Here is a 15,198-nt window from a genome sequence, read left to right as displayed (position 1 = left end):
TGTTATTTATTGCAGTAGCGTGTTCTTTTACATTTTTACTAATATATATCACCGTACAATCATCTGTGAATAGCACCATAGTGTGCTTTGCTGCATGTGGCATTGATATATATGAAGAAGAGCGGCCCTAGCACACTTCTCTGTGGCACGCCACAAGTAATTTTTTGTGCTTTGGAGAAGTATTTAGCTTCAATTTGTGTTTCCTCATTAATCTTATCTATTAGTGTTATTTGAAATCTATCTGTAAGGTACGATTTTATTAAATTCAATTTTAATTAATTTAATTTGCGCAATAGCATGTTATGGTCAACATAATCGAACGCTTTGGTTAAATCCATAAAAAATGATGATCAATTAGTTTAATATATATATTCTACTAATATTATAAATGTCATTGTTTGTTACGCTTTTACGCAAAAACTCCTCAACCGATCCTCATGAAACTTTGTAGACATATTCTTGAAAGTGTCCGAAGTAATATACGATACTTTTTATCCCGACATTAAGCTCGGTTCCTTCGGGGGAGGGTATGAAAGTGTTTGACGATTTTACACCATAGCTCCGACAAATTATAACCGATTTAAATAATTATTTTTGTACAATAGAGGTCATGATATGTGTTTGCCCAATCTGATGAATGCTGGTTATAAAGAGCGCGATAGCCGTGTCTAGTCGGGGCGCTCACCCGCGCGCCGTGCAGCTCGGCGGCGCGGTCGCGCAGCTCGGCCAGCTGGTCGCGCAGCAGCAGCGGCGTGACGGCGGCGGGCACGAGGCGGCGCAGGCCCGCCGCCACGCGCGCCGGCGCGCCGCCGCCCCAGCCGCGCGCGCCCGCCGCGCCCGCGCCGCCCAGCGTGCCCCTCAGCACGTGGCACGCGATGGCGCCCAGCGTGCCGCTCGAGCAGTGCTCTGCCGGACAATCGACGACAGGTTACCGCGACGACTATATTGTCAGTTCCATCAGGCTGTGACATGAGCTCGACGAATCTAGCGCCGCGGACGAAAACATACATTTGAAATAAATTAAAAAACAAATACTTAAATTATATATAAAATTATATTAAAAATGTTGACAATATATACTATAGAACAAAACTAGCTAAACTAACACAAATAAGAGTAAAGAAAAAAATAATAACTAAGTTTAAACAGTACCACAGTATTGCGATAGGAAGTGGTCCTTTAGTTTTTTTTTAAATATAGGAAGACTATCTCCTATTATGTCTATATCTAGCACTTTATTAATGCTGTTATACAAAGTTAACAACCTATTAATATACTAAGACACACATCTAGCCCCAGAGTAAGCGTAGCGTGTGTTGTGGGTGTTGGTGACTGATGAATACATTTCTGAATAATCAACATAAATACTTATTATACACAGTTAAACAACCACCCGTTGTAGAACCAGATTTAATATCAGAAAAAAGATATTCATATAATTGACAAAAGTGAGGTTAGGTTAGGTTAGGTTAAGAGAATTTAAGAGAAATTACCTTTATTTAGTACCTTTCTGACTACTTACGCCCAATAGAATATGCTCTATTTTACCTTTTCTGTTTTAAACTGCCTGTGGCACAATATCATTACCAAATCACTAGCGTTCGTCAATACACGATTTCTCACAACACTTTAACAATATTTGGTTTCGAACGGACTATACATAAATCAACTTGGGCACCTACTTCTATTCTGAAAATGACAACGATAGCGTGATCACGCCATCTATCCGCAGACAAGGTAAACTGCGAGAAAAATCATTATCATTACATAGTATAAAACAAAGTCGCTATAATCACCGTGCACGAGTAGGTCGGGCAGGTCGCGGAAGGCGGCCAGCGCGCGCGCGTCCAGCGCCGGGCCGCGCTCGTACGCGAAGGCCGCCACGGGCTCGGGCAGCAGGCGCAGCGTGCAGGCCATCAGCCCGTCGGCGAAGCGGCGCTCCCTGCAACCACAGCGCGCGTCACTGCCGCGACATGCGCTCGGCACTGGCCTTACAGCTGCATTCAGTGGCGTGCACTTCATACATGCACAAAAGCACTGCTTACCCTAAAATCTATATCGGATTTTTGCCGTTTAATGCAATTTCCTGCTTTATGCATACCGTGGTAAGAAACCCAGTGCACGCCACTGGCTGCGTTGTACGTCAAAGTATGTGATGATGTTTAGCGTACCAGGCAATGACTGCGTGCCTGTCATTGCCCGGCAACGCTGTGCGACACCACCGGCACAGGCCCGCACCTGAACTCCGCCATCAGCAGCTGCTGCAGGTCCCCGCGCGCGCGGTCGCACAGCTCCACGTAGGCCTCCGCCAGCAGCAGGTAGCCCAGCGCCACGCGGTGGCTGTCCGAGAACGGCACCATCTCGCACGTCTCCTCGCACAACCTGCGCGCAGAGCACGGTGCTATAGAAAACCTGCTCCGTCTGCTCTCTTTGTAAACAAATATAATTGCTAGATCGTTTATCGTCAGCGTCAAAATCGCCAATCCCTCGCTTTCTCCAGACTCTGCTCTGCGATTAATTAATGGTTTTTTTTAGAAAACTTGTTTTAATAACTTATCGTTATCATTGTCATCACAGTGCGTGTTGCCGGTGAAGACTTACGGATCTGAAATGTTTTCGGTTACTATAAGCCTCATAAGAAGGCTCGGTCACTCAGCGGGCGATGAATATTAGGAGTATCTCTACGTGATCATCACAAACGAGGAGATCCGCAGGAGAACGAGAGTTACCGACATAGCTCAACGAGTAGCAAAGCTGAAGTGGTAATGAGCTGGGCATAGCTCGGAAAACCAACCAACCCCAAGGTGCTGGAAGCGGGCCGACTGCACGGTACGAATGGGAGCACTCACTTGACGCTGGCCAGCGCGGCCTGCGTGTAGTCCTGCATGAGCTCCAAGGCGTCGGCGATGAGCTCGAAGCACATGGCGGGGCGCGGCTTGCCCTCCTGCTCCTCCGCGGCCCACTCGTCCAGGCGCCGCGCTGTGGGCAAGCCTTCGTGAGCGCGCGTCCGCGTTGCCAGACAACTACTACGGCGCACTGAAGCAGCGGCACGCTATAGTGGTTTAATGATTAAAATAATATCCGCTATCATATCACTTTCATATTAATTGTGTAAAAACAGATTCGCTTTTATAGATTGCCTGCCGACTCCGGCCTGGAAAATAGCTTGGCCCGACTCTTTGGAACATTTTCTACGACGGTTTTTTCAATCTTAAACAAGAGGAATAAAACCCTCGTGACTAGAACAAATACTGAGAAGAATCAACGGGTGGATGCGAGTAAAGAAAGTATCTCTAGCACCAGAGAAGACTGAAGCGATCGTTTTTAGCGTGAGGCGAAAACTAGACTCTATAAAACTTTAAATCGAAGATGCGATAGTAACTACAAAGGAGCATATCATATATCTCGGGGTACGGCTCGATAAATGACTGAATTTTTAAAAACACTTGGAAGAGGTAAAAAAGCGCAGAACTTTACAGAGGCGTTGTACAGACTGATGCCAACAAAAGGAAGGAAGGACCCCGAGCAAGAAAGGGAAGGGTTCTGGCATCGGTGGCTCCGTCATACTTATGCTAAAAGAGACTTTAAGTGGTTCAGAAAGAAATGGCGATAGGTATTTGTGAAGCATATAGAACAAGCTCCCCAGATGCAGTCCTTGTTATTGCGAGACTTATTCCCATAAATAAAATGGTCAGAGAACGCGCCCAGTTATTTATGGACATAGAATTGACGCCACCAAAAGTGCGGGACAAAGTCCTTACTGAATGAGAGAGAGTGGTCAAGAGTGGATAAAGTCACCTGGACCAGATACGTAATCAAGGGCCTAAAGAAGTGGCATAAGAGGAAGTATGGAAAAGGGGACTAGTGGATTACTCTGGCGCTCAGTGGCCATGGGTTTTTTTAACACCTACCTTTTCGCATTAGGAAAAAGGTCCAAATGAGAATGAATAAATATTAATTAAAATAAATATACAACCACAATACACACATCGCCAAAGTAAGCGCAGCTTGTGTTTTGGGTAGATAATTGTTTAGTATATTTATGAATATAATATATATAAATACTTATAATATACAGATAAACACCCAGACACTGAAATGCAATCATGTTAATCTCAAACATTTTCCAGGTGTGAGAATCGAACCCACGGCCTAGGAATCAGAAAGCAGGGCCGCTGCCCACTGCGCCAGTCGGCCGAATGTTACTTTTGTGTAGAGGAAGAAACTTTAAGAACATTTAAGATCTGTAGCGAGCAGCGACGTGGACTCCCGAAGCCCGATAGCGCGCATGCGTTCCAGCGACGAGGAATGGCAAAAATATGCACAAATGCTGAGAAGCAGAATGGTGAGAAGAGAAGAACGAGAGACAGATGAGAAGGTAATGACTTAAAAAAAGGTCTTCACGATTCGGACACGACCTGTCATCGTGCAGAAGTCCGAAGAAATTTTTTCCTCCTCACAAAAACAACAGTTCGGCTGCCGATCGACACGTGTAATTTTTGATACCGGACCATTTTGTCGTCTCGCTCACGTTTGAGTGCGAGTAAGGTACTCCGCTGCAACTCACCGTCCTCCGCCAGCAGCGGGCCGGCCAGCAGCCGCAGCGCGCTGAAGGCCAGGTAGGACAGCGCGTGGTGGCGCGCGCCCGACAGCGCGGCGGCGGCGGCGGCCACGAGGCCCTCGGGCGCCAGGCCGGCCGCCGCCGCGCCCGCGCCCAGCTGCTGCCAGTCCATGGCGCGCGCGGCGCGCAGCAGGCAGTCCACGGCGGCCGCGCCGCTGGCCGTCACGGGCGCGTCGCCCGAGCCTGGCGCGCGGTGTCGATATAAAACCACGCCAATATTACATTCACAGTTCCCATACTCAAATGGAATCTGGTCACGTCAAGATTTGAACCCCGTTACCCCGTGTAAATTTCCTCAATCCAGTATTAAATATTTAAATCAATTCAAATATTTTACAGTAGTAGTTTAAGTAACAGTAGGCGCTCACAGCATCCTGGCCAGGATCTGCCGCGAGCACCACGAGCTATTCCAAGCTACACGTGCTGACATCCACAAATGTTTTCTTCAGCAATACAAACAGATTCTGCAGCAATATATTAGTACAGCTATTTGATAATTGCCTCGTACATTTCCGTTTTGTTGTAATTTAAGTTTTCAACTTTATTATAAAGTTTTGTTTTCGTTTCAACAAAAATATCAACGTAAACTTGCGAACCAACACTTGTATTTTTTTAGATATGCATGTCGGTTTGCCATTCATTACGTTTACACTAACTTTATGTTTCTTTGTGTTGTAGTTCCTAGGGTTGTTTCAAGTGTATAATCCGCTCGACAACCTTATAAAAAATAGTAGTTTGCAACTGTGATATAATAAAGGGAATTCAAACATCTACTCCCATAATATGAAAGCTCAAAAAGATTCTGAAACAGTTAGCTTAGTGTTAACATTAAAACAGCCAGTCCTAGTAAACTAATATCATCACTAACTATATCAATAGCGGTACTACCATAGAAGCCGAAAAGCCGGGCTCGCGTTACAATAAAATTTTCTTTTAAATTTTGCTCGAATATTCCGAAATAATAATAAATACTTAGTAGCAATGAGGAAATAAACACAATATTTTAAGTTTTGTTCAATAATGCACAAAAAATTTAAAAAAGGTTAATTTGCTAAAGGTTACTCCGACAAGTAGACTCTGTGGTAGTAACCGGCTCATAGGAATTTAAATGTATTTAGCAGAGACAAAATACATTATTTAATGATTTAATAAGGACATTAAATGCAAGATTGCGAGTTGAAGTTCGTAAAGATGACCAGCGAGCGAGTAACGAGTTGAGTTTTTTTTTTGACGTGACAACGTCTTATAAATTGGTTTGCCGGGTGACACTTCAAGAAACTGCGTTACGCTCCGCTCACGTTATGCGCTCACAATGAGAGCGAGTGAGAGGCACGCGTCCCTTCCACTCGGGCATGGTTAGCCCGCCTAAGAGCGAGAGAGACAGACATAAAAAGTGAAAGGCACGCGTCCCTTTGTAGTAAACGCTGTTTCATTGTACGCAAATGTATTGCAAGTTATTGTATGTATATTTGTATATAAATACGTATGTATGTGTAAAGGTAAAAATAAAATTTTGTTAATATGAAATTCAGTGCGAGATTCTTTGTATAAATTAATGTTTTAAATATAATTCTTTGTATAAATAAATGTTTTAAATTGTTACTCTTTTTTTTTGTTAACGAAACAATACTGTCGAATCAAAATGGCGGGAATTTATTTTTTTCCGACGCGCTGCGCTCAGTTGTGCAAGCGCGCTCCTTTTTTGAAATTCATACACATTCCACGCATCGAGCGGTAAGAAATTGGCAGTCCGTGTGAGACAATTTGCCCAGCAGGAATCGAAAAAAACAAAGGAGTCAGACATTCGGTGTTTGAATGTTGGCAATCAGCCGACTCGCGGAGGCACTCACGCAGCGCGACCAGCAGCAGCGCGAACAGGTGCTGGTTGGCGTCGGGCGCGAAGACGTCGGCCCACTCGCGCAGCGCGGCGCGCGCGGCGCCCGACGGCCGCAGCTCGAAGCAGCGCAGCTCCAGCATGCTGGCGTGCACGCGCGCGAACAGCCGCGTGCCCGCGCGCAGCAGCGCCGCGCCCTGCGCACGGGGCACTTAGACCGGTAGCTAAACACTGTCAAAATAAGGCTCACTGAGCTGACGTGACGCTCACGTTAGTCGTCGCCCACTGGTCCGACGTGAGCGCTATGGAGTGGAGCAGCGAACTCAGGGCGATGTTGACGAAGTCCCAGTGCTCGGAGCTCATGTTCCGCCCGTGCAGGTACACCGTGTCGCCGAGGAAATCGGCTACGGCCGCGTTGCCCATGATCTGGATCCACGGCACGTTCTCCAGCGATCTGAACGGGACAAATAGCCGAGTCAGTCCCGCCGATGCTCGCGCGCCCTCTCCCTCGAGGGAGGCCAGCTACGGCCGTGCACGCCGCTCCGGCAGTGCCGGCTGGCTCGGAATATTTCCGTGCCAGGGTTAGCCGTCGAGGGATAGATTATTGCCTGTCTGTGAATGCATGTCTCATTTGGTCGTCGATCGACAAATGTACTAAAGGGTTACCCCCTTTTACAGCAAGTTAGTAATGTTAGTTATTGTGTACGAGATGTCTTGAATAATCCATTTTTAAAGGGTGAAATTAGTGATTCTCGTTCCTCACATTCTCGACCCGACAGGACTTAATAAAATTCCCTGAATTCGCCGGGGCTGCATAAAAAAAATTGGAAGAAATCGACAAATTAGAGTGGAGTCGGTGTTTCAGTTCGTGGACGGTTCCGGGATCCGGACTGCGCCCACCTGTCGAACAGCATCATGGACTGGCCGCGCTCGTAGTCGTGGTAGCCGCTGATGACGACGTCGGGCCCGAGCGCGCGCGCGCTGCCCACGGCCAGCAGCAGGCGCGTGAACACGGCGCGCTGGTGCGCGTGCGCGCTCATGAGCACGCGCATCAGCACCATGAAGCGCGTGCGGTAGTCGCGCTGCGGCTGCGGGCTGCACCGCGCCTCCGCCTGCCACGGACATGCGAGCCCTCGCGTACCCGAACATGCACACCGGAGTGGAAAGGACACGTCATGTCTGCGGGTATATACTAATATACCCGCAGACATTACGTGCCATAAACACTCGCAGTGAGTCAAATATTATTATGATTATTTCCTTAAACTATTCATAAAATAACTACGAATTATTATCGAATTTTACAGTGAAGTTGACAGATAAAATCCTGTGTTAAAATTGTACTGTGACATTAGGTCCATTTTACTTTTTACTCTTAGTTTTCGCATATTTCGCGAAAACTACTTCTCGATGACGCGCACCCCACTCTTGTACTAAGGCCACGACTCATTTTTTACAAAGAGTCAGCATTCTTTTGCACTCGCTGCAATCTGCCACCTTATAATGCACTCCTTGGACACGCATATCACACAGTCCATCCATCATTTTTCAAAATCGAAACGAATTTAGCACAATAAAAGCCAGGATATCAGCTGCCATATTTTTTAACTTTTACCTCCAGGTTGACAACCGATCGTTTTACTACAAAACGAATAATTCGACAGTGTTTTTATACCCGTCGCAAGTTTGCATGCAGTTGGTAGGATGCCAGTTGCTACCCGATAGCAAAATAAAAATAATTTGACCTTAGAGGTCCCCCCTTTTAACATGCTAAAAGATGAGATGAATTTGAAATCGCGCTTCAAAGTAACGATTTTTGGTGACGCCGTTTTTACTTTCGGGGAATCATCACCATAATAATGGATTTTATATAAATTTAGTGGACTGTATAATTTAGGGTTTGCTGCATTCTTTTCCCCTTTTTAATGCTAAACTATGGCCTTAAAGGAAATAAAAGAAGGGATAACTAGGGTTGGACAGAGAAGTATTTGCACGTGGACTTACAGTTCATCGTAATGCAGTTTTCCTTTGATTTCTCGTCACATCACAAGGTTCCACAAGTTATCACTAAACACTAAACCACTGATGTAGGTTTAAATACTATTAATCGTCCAGTATAAAGTTCTTTTGCCGGCGGGCCACGCGGTATGTTTGAGCGGATGAGCGGCAAATTGCCACGGATATAGGTGCGCGACTAATTAGCGGCGTGGTGCGGGAATATGAGGAAGCGGATATAAAAAGGAAGATGGAAATCCATAGTGTAGCCATTACCTATTATTTCGGCCACAGATTAATTAGAATCTATCAAACAATTTTGTTCTGATAAACCAGAAAACGCCTTTAAGGACGCCTACATAATGCGTAAAGAAAAAGTATACTATTATTACATACAATTCACTAACCTGCAAATTAAAATAGTATCCATTATTACTGATGACTTCCTGTATACACGAAAAACCCAATAATGTTTCCCATTGCAATTGATCTTGATGTTCCGATTTTCCAATGGAAGATTGAACTTCATCGTGGTCTGATGAAGATATTGAACCCAGTCCATCACATTTACTCTGATGTGATTTAGTTTTACTCTGTTCTAATGTGGATTCGAAATTCGTCTGTTCAGGTTTAGATTCGAAGACTTTCGGTTCTGAAGCAGGTTTGGACTGCTTCGGCCCTGGTTTTATTACAGAATTAATCTTTTCTGCGACGTAACTTAGCTGATCTTCATCTTTAGTATTATTTTTATGAACTGTATTAATCTCTGTAGACTTGGTTTTGGGACTCTGCTCTGGATTGACTTTGGCATCACTTTGTTCTGTTTGAGCTAAAGAAATGTTGTCATCAGCTGTTGATGGACGACCAGGTTTCTCTAATATTATATTGGAAACATTTTCTGCGTCACCAAGTACATTTGCACCATCATCTACATAACATTCTGCTTTATTAACTTGCGCATTTATTTTTGTATTTGGAATAAATTCATTGAAACTTTTTTTAGATTTTTTTATATCGCGGGCTTTTGATATTTCAATGAATTTCATATCAAACAATTTTCGCGCAAATTGCCAATAGAAGCCCTTTTTACGAAATGATGCCGTCAGGAACGAATAAATGCCATCTTTGGTTTCAATGGTTATGTCATTTATAATATCTCCGAGTATAGATTCCATTTTTTGTTTCGTTTCTATAAGTATCTCATAATGAGGCCACTAAAAGAAAAATGAAGAAAATTATTAATACTATTATTACCTCCTCGCATTACGCATATAAGATGGTTCTAGAGTCCAACCATGTTGCTCTAACGCGGGAAAGTAAGCTACAGAAATTTATATTATAACATTTTGATGAGATATTAGTGAAAGCATAACTATGTCACCGTTTCAGCTGAGTAAAACGTAACCGTGACTTACATTACTTTTGAGGACCCGGTTCAATTCCCACTAACGTTTGACATAATCATTACTTGACAGTAAGCAATCATTTTTCAAGCCCGCCGACCCTAAGCTCCATTTATCCTTTTCCTGTGACGATGAATGAAAATCGACATTCGCTAACTTTATTTTTAATTCTACTAAAAATACGAAGTCGAGAGCTGCAAAAGCTCTATCTTTACCTTTTCATACGAAATAGCAGAGCGTATTATAAAAGAAAATACTTACAAAAGCGTAATAGTCGAAAAGGGTTTTAGTTACGGCGTAGTCGTACAAAATTTGACTAAATTCTTCTTTGAAGTACGAATCGCTCAGAAGAAAGTTGCACCAATAATTGATATTCTCGCCATTTTCATCTGATTTGTTTTGCGTTACTTTACGCAAGAAAAACAAACGAAATAGACTTTTGCACGCACAGACGATAAAGTCCTCTTTTGATAATTCTTCGTGAGTTGTCGCAGACGTCGTGCTAATTTTTTGAAAAAGCTCATTGGTTTTTTCGAAAGCCAGGGTAATGTTTCCGTATATGCAATCGCATCTTAATGCGTACAACTCTAAAGGGTTCTGTGGCTGATGGGTTTCTACAAGCACAAAAAGTTTTTTACTTATTGAAACTATTTCGGCAATATTTTGTTCATTTCCTTCAGTTGCACCAAAGAGATTCGGGCAGAACGATGCGGCCCTTTCTATGCGTTTTATATCAAAGTCTTCCATGCTGAAAACAAAATATATCAAAATGTATACTTGTTTAATGATAATCTATACGCTACTGTGGGTAGTTCCACTTGCAGCGAACCCATAGAATAGACAATAAATGCGGCCACTACGAGAGTGCCGAATTCGGTAATCGTATAGTTTTCGGAATGCTGCATTCCTGCCGCCCGCGATCTATCTCGCTGGCTCATTCTGGCTTACGATTAAATTATTATTAGTTATAATTAAATGTTGACTAGAGGAAAGTAATTCGCGTAACAGACTATGTATGTAAACATGTCCCAGTTCTTCGGAGCCCCCACCGAGGTCCCATCATAAATAAAAACAAAAAATATTAGAGAGACATTTTTCATGTTCGGTATCAAATGGAAGAAATGAACGGGTAGACTTAAACAATGTTGTATATGCGTCTGACGTAGGCAATGCGTAGATTTAACGGTATATAGAAATAAAAAAAAAATCTTTTTATCTATGGTAAAACTCGAAACGCGGTTTTCCCTTTTTTGACTAGCGGCGCGCCGAACGTCAGGCGCGCGCGAGCGGCCGGTACTCACTGCGCGAACACGTGGTGGCACAGGTCCGGCAGGCTGCCCTCCGCCAGCTCGGCGCGGCGCGCGGCGGGCAGCGCGGCGCGCCACTCGTCCAGCGCGGCGTCGGGCGCGGCGTCCGGCGCGGCGCGGCTCAGCTGCGCGCGCAGCAGGTCGCGCAGCAGCGCGGCGGCGGGCGCGCGCGCGGCGCCGGCCAGCAGCGCGGGCAGCAGGCGCGCCGCCAGCGCCGCGGCCGCCGCGTCCGAGCGCAGGCGCGCGCGCAGCCGCGCCGCCAGCCGCGCCGCCGTGTCCGCGCCCACCGAAGGCTCTGCGACTGAGAGGGGTGGTTCACGTGGCGCGACACTCTCGTCTCTCTCTATACGAATAATACGAGCGACGGAACAGTCGTAGACGCGGTAACTGTTAGTTCTAATGAATTCCACGACTGTTATTCTAGCCTCCTGTTTATTTTCGAAAAAAGAAAGCCGGACCGACGCCGGCGCGCCGTGGAGCGCCGTGCGAATTTCGATTGAGCTTCGTTGCGGGGGTATGTTCCGTCACGTTAACGATCACCCACCCTTAATGAGCCCGACGCCCGTTTTATAAATCGGGCCGGTGTCCGATGTTAGCACAGTTATTAGAGATCCTCGTTGTCAGTCTATTCTGACAGCGCTTACGCCCGCCTATAAGCCAAATCGTAAACAAATGGAAACAAATAGAAAGGTCTCGAATGATGGAGTCTCAGAATTTGTTAGTCACATACTGAAAACCCCGTCGTGTTCTACCCGGGACGAATCCAGAGGATGATCCGCCGGCCTCTATTGTGCGAAGCACCCAGTCCCGATCGAGTCCCGTATAAAGCCCTGCGCCATCTATTCCTGCGACCAATTGTTCTTTCTCCTCTATAAGTATTCTTCTTGTCCAATTTTTAAATTGGCTGTTCGCTTTCAGTACATTTTTTTGCTGTCATCAATCTCTGGGCCACTATTTAAAAAAATGTGTCTACAAACACCCATATTTTTGTCTTTACCTACCCTTCGACGGCAGCTTTATCAGGCCCTCCGATTTGCCAGGAATGTCAATTTTGTTAAGTCAATTTCCCGCTCACAACAATTATTATGAAATATCCTCTTCACCACACTTAAAAAAACCACCATCGATATATTTTTTCCAGTTGTGCTTCTTCGTCATTTTGCAGTTGGTCATATTTATAGTGACAGGTATTAAAACACTAATTCCTACCCTGGGGCTCTCTCCGCGCTAGCCAGTACTCGCTCCTTAGGTATGGTCGCTTATAGTTTTTACCCCTCCGATACTTTGCGTAAATTATTAGTCCGATAGCTTTCGAATTGGATTTTTTTGTTTTAGTATCGGCTTAGGGCTACATCGGCTTAGTCAGGAGGCGGATGAAACCGGATGTGACGTCTTAGAAGAACGAAACTGGTAAGAAATCGACGGAAAACGAAATGCTACTCTTAATATAAAGCCCCCAACGGCGGTCTAGTTTTTCAATAAGAATTAGAAATACTCACTGCCGGTTTCGTCATTTTCGAGACACGCGAGTAGCAGAGTAATCGCGTTCTCGTCGTCGTCTCGCTCGGCCAGAGCCAGCACGCGCGCCTGCACCAGCGGCCCGCGCAGCCAGCGCGCCGCCGGCCCGCCGCGCCGCGACACGGCCTGCGCCAGGCACCAGCTCGCCACCGACGGCGGAAACTGCAACACGGACCGACACTTCCGCTGTTACATTTAAAGGGGCGAGGCTCGAATCAAACGCGAGCAAGGCTTGCATAACTCGTTTCTCAATGATTCAATCCATTCCCACCATCATAGATTCATTATCATCAATAACTCTTCAGATATACACGAGGTTCATTTTAGGGATAAAATTTCCAGGCCGCAAGCAGCTAAACCAAATTTGCGCTGTTAATATGTCAGTAAGTTGAAATGCATACACGTCTTTTGTTACTACGGCGAGACACGTAATTATGCCGATTTTTAAATTAGAATAAAAATATGCCACGGAAGCAAGTCTCACTTGTTGGAAAGAGTTGAACAAGGACTCCTGCTCCTCTTCTGTCAAATACTTGATCAATAGGAACACCACCTCGACGAGCGCCTTGCATCTCATGGTGTCCCCCGCGAGCCACGGCCTCAGCACTCGGTCGTAGAAGCCATACACCGTGTCTGCGTCCAAATGTTGCGTCACAGCCACAAACAAGTTCCTGCTATCGAACTCTATTAACAGAGGCGTTAGAACTGGAAATACAGCTTGCGCAACTTGCTTATTGGTTGCAAAGTCTACGTAACTGCAAAACGTTCTCTGGACGATTTCGTTCAAATTGTGTGTGTAGCGTTCCTTTAGTTGGTCGTCATTGAGCACATCCACTTCATCTGCAGATATTTCCTCAGCCGTATCTTCCATTTCATCCTCAAATTTAATGCGCAATTTCTTTTCAGTCTTTTTCAATAATGATGCCTGTAGAGTTTTCAATAATAATGTATGCGATTCAATAGATTGCTTGATATCATTTTCTTCAATTGTAAGGATTTCAATCTGTGTGAGAATAGTTGAGCCAATGTTTTGCCAGAAGTTTCTTATTAATTGGTCGTATTTGTCACAGTTTTCAACTTTGGACTGGTTGAGCCAATATTTAACCAAAGATGCCATAAGTTTGGTAGAATGGCTGATCAAGTTTTTCGATGTATAGGGTTGTTTTGTGATTTCGAGAATTCTTTCAACCCAAGTCCGATGGACGTAAGTGATCACTTCGACGACGTAATCTTCGTTTTGAGTCGTTAAGTAACGCAAGCATTCGACAATATTGGATATCCACATTTGCCTCTCGCTTTTAGATCTTATAAGATTTCTGTTGTTTAACCTGCAAACAATTTGTAAGTCAGACAACGAGAATACAAACTCGGCGGGGAACACTCGGAATCGTAGGAGAATGCCCTTATCCTTATCCATAAGCCACTTCGCGCGGCACGACTTGAAAATAAACTAAACTTAAGAGGATTCGCATGAACAACTTACCCAGGTATTATTATGGTTACAACCATCATAGAGGAACAACTCTGTTGTTCACGAATACTAGTCTAAATTGACAGGTCCTAAAATAGGACTATCCCAGGACTCCTTAATTCACAAACAATAGGAAGAATAAATTTTGACATATTAGTTACTTTCGGGATTCGTGTATGGAGCTATGGAACAAGGGTTTACGGGTCTATGACGTCACGACTGCGCCCGTGACGCCCGGCGAGCGTTTCGTAGGAAATAGTTAGAAATATAATCTATGTATGAGCAAAACTAAGACAGTCGGGGCCGCAGTGGCTGCTGCGGAACGTCACGGGCAGTCGTGGGCCAGCGGTACGCACCCCACGAACATGGCGCGGAACAGCTTGTCGTAGAACTCCCGGCCGAGCAGCTCCCGCGGCAGGCGCGCCAGCAGCGGCAGCAGCAGCGCCGCCGCCACGCGCGCGCTGCCCCACGCGCCTGCGCACGCGCCGGCTGAGAGGTGCGGCCCCGCGCCCCCCGCGCCCGACACGCAGACGGCCCGGCAACGGGTCGTCTGCGTGTCGTTGTTACCATAACCGACTGCGTCACGACTTACCGTACTAGGTGGGCTGCAGTCGATTGACTTGTAGATAACATATTGAGAATCATTTATCGTATGTTCGGGCACTGGGGCCTTTACTGCCAATTTATTAACTAAACCCTCCTATCACCCCCTTAAAAAGTCACCTTAAAGTAGTACTTTGGGTTTATAAAAAGCGACATACTATTTCATTTGCACAATCAGATTCAAGATTAACTGCGTGCGTTAGTGACGCAAAAACTTGAAAATGGCTCAACCCCAGAGTAAGCTAGAGAATCAAGAAAGTGGTAAGCTACAAAACCGTAGACCACTGACTCCCTATTATACCAATCGTAATACAATATAAATATGAAATTTATGGTAATAGCTAGAATAAATATTAGATACATTTTAGGAACAATGGATCATTCCAGTTTTATTCGAGGTGGTTTGAGAGGAGATTTTTTTTGTATATCTAGGGGCCGGATCGTTT

General features: G+C 45.2%; 1 protein-coding gene across 1 annotated transcript in view; it reads right to left on the bottom strand.

Annotated features, from left to right (window-relative positions):
- The window catches only part of LOC120626516 (E3 ubiquitin-protein ligase listerin), a 31,830-nt gene that overhangs the window by 5,568 nt on the left and 11,064 nt on the right, over positions 1–15,198 (bottom strand). Inside the window, exons 9-22 of the mRNA XM_039894042.1 lie at positions 14,506–14,623; positions 13,163–14,006; positions 12,660–12,840; positions 11,155–11,461; positions 10,115–10,601; positions 8,858–9,664; positions 7,356–7,567; positions 6,726–6,909; positions 6,304–6,652; positions 4,568–4,804; positions 2,850–3,036; positions 2,239–2,382; positions 1,797–1,942; positions 686–906 (exon numbers count right to left, since the gene is read on the bottom strand). Of these exons, the coding sequence (XP_039749976.1) occupies positions 686–906; positions 1,797–1,942; positions 2,239–2,382; positions 2,850–3,036; positions 4,568–4,804; positions 6,304–6,652; positions 6,726–6,909; positions 7,356–7,567; positions 8,858–9,664; positions 10,115–10,601; positions 11,155–11,461; positions 12,660–12,840; positions 13,163–14,006; positions 14,506–14,623 (4,424 nt within the window). The remainder of the gene's footprint in view (positions 1–685; positions 907–1,796; positions 1,943–2,238; positions 2,383–2,849; positions 3,037–4,567; positions 4,805–6,303; positions 6,653–6,725; positions 6,910–7,355; positions 7,568–8,857; positions 9,665–10,114; positions 10,602–11,154; positions 11,462–12,659; positions 12,841–13,162; positions 14,007–14,505; positions 14,624–15,198) is intronic.

The sequence above is a fragment of the Pararge aegeria genome, chromosome 9, assembly GCF_905163445.1.
Source record: "Pararge aegeria chromosome 9, ilParAegt1.1, whole genome shotgun sequence".
Classification (NCBI taxonomy): domain Eukaryota; kingdom Metazoa; phylum Arthropoda; class Insecta; order Lepidoptera; family Nymphalidae; genus Pararge; species Pararge aegeria.
This window is presented reverse-complemented; position numbering and strand designations above follow the sequence as displayed.